This window comes from Cebus imitator, unplaced genomic scaffold (genome assembly GCF_001604975.1).
Source record: "Cebus imitator isolate Cc_AM_T3 unplaced genomic scaffold, Cebus_imitator-1.0 Scaffold234, whole genome shotgun sequence".
In the NCBI taxonomy this organism is placed as follows: Eukaryota; Metazoa; Chordata; class Mammalia; order Primates; family Cebidae; genus Cebus; species Cebus imitator.
This window is the reverse complement of record NW_016107549.1, coordinates 3,129,963-3,131,258: the sequence shown is the minus strand read 5'-3', so window position 1 is coordinate 3,131,258 and position 1,296 is coordinate 3,129,963. Positions and strand designations below refer to the sequence as shown.

General features: G+C 50.5%; 1 protein-coding gene across 1 annotated transcript in view; it reads right to left on the bottom strand.

Moving 5' to 3' along the window:
- Positions 1-299: 299 nt before the first annotated feature.
- Positions 300-1,296, bottom strand: part of DOCK6 (dedicator of cytokinesis 6) — a 62,030-nt gene continuing 61,033 nt past the window's right edge. The window contains exon 47 of the mRNA XM_037727519.1: positions 300-549. Within this exon, the coding sequence (XP_037583447.1) occupies positions 507-549 (43 nt within the window). The 3' untranslated portion in view covers positions 300-506. The remainder of the gene's footprint in view (positions 550-1,296) is intronic.

Here is a 1,296-nt window from a genome sequence, read left to right as displayed (position 1 = left end):
AATGCTTTTGAGGATGTTGAGAAACTGAATCTCTCATAAACTTCTGTTGAGAAAGTAACATGGTATTTAGTCATGCTGAAAAGTAGTTCACTAGTCTCTTAAAAAAACCAAAAAACCAGGCATTATTATTCCCCTTAAGCGTGTGACATTTGTGTCTGTTGTTATGATGTCCCTGGCACCCAGTAGGTTCTTGGTGTCTCCATCGATGATGCAGGATGTGTGGACATGGGGCAGTGTGGACTGTGAGCATGTGATGAGCATGTGACCCAGCCCCTAGTTACTGCACCGCACTGCACAGGTTGCTTATAAAAACCATTTTAAATTAAAAAAGGGAGGAGGAAGCATCAGTGTGCACACAAATGGGGACACAGGGACAGAGGGCCCAGCCCCAAGTACAATGTGGTCACCCCACAGCCCAGTGGGCACCAGAGGAGACTCTCCTCCCAGCACAGACAGCTGAGGCCTGGGTGCCCATTCCTGTAGGTGCAGCTTTGGTCCCTGCGGGCTCAGAGGTCTGCCTTTCGGAAACTTGCTCTGTTCAAGGAGTTCCTGGGAAAGGAATGAAGGTGTGTCAGCATGGCCATGGGGCCCCCAACTCCATAGACCGCCCCAGCCTGTATCTTTTGTTCTCCTCGTCCTCCTCGGAGGATCTTTCTGGCGTCTCTCCTGCCCCTGATCTGGCTATGGGATTCTCAGATTCTCTCTTGCAGTCCACCATGGAAGGTATGAATCATCCCATTTTACAGATGTAGAAACTGAGGCTCAGAAAGATGAATTCATATAGCAGGGAAATGACTGCTCAGAACCTGCCCTGCCTTTGTACACCTGGATGACATACTCAGATGCTGACACAAAGCTGAAGCTACCGAAGCTGGGTGTGGTGGCAGCTCATACTGTATTCCCAGCACTTTGGGAGGCCAAGGCAGGTGGATCACCTGAGGTCAGGAGTTCGAGACCAGCCTGGCCAACATGGTGAAACCCCATCTTTACTAAAAATACAACTAATGGCCGGGTGTGGTGGCTCTCACGCCTGTAATCCAAGCACTTTGGAGGCCAAGGCGGGCAGATCACCTGAGGTTGGGAGTTCAAGACCAGCCTAACCAACATGCTGAAACTCCTTCTTTAAAAACAAAAACAACAACAACAACAACAAATTAGCTGGGTGTGGTGGTGGACGCTTGTAATCCCAGCTACTCAGGAGGCTGAGTCAGGGGAATCACTGGAACCTGGGAGGCGGAGGTTGCAGTGAGCCAGGATCACGCCACTGCACTCCAGCCTGGGTGACAGAGCAACACA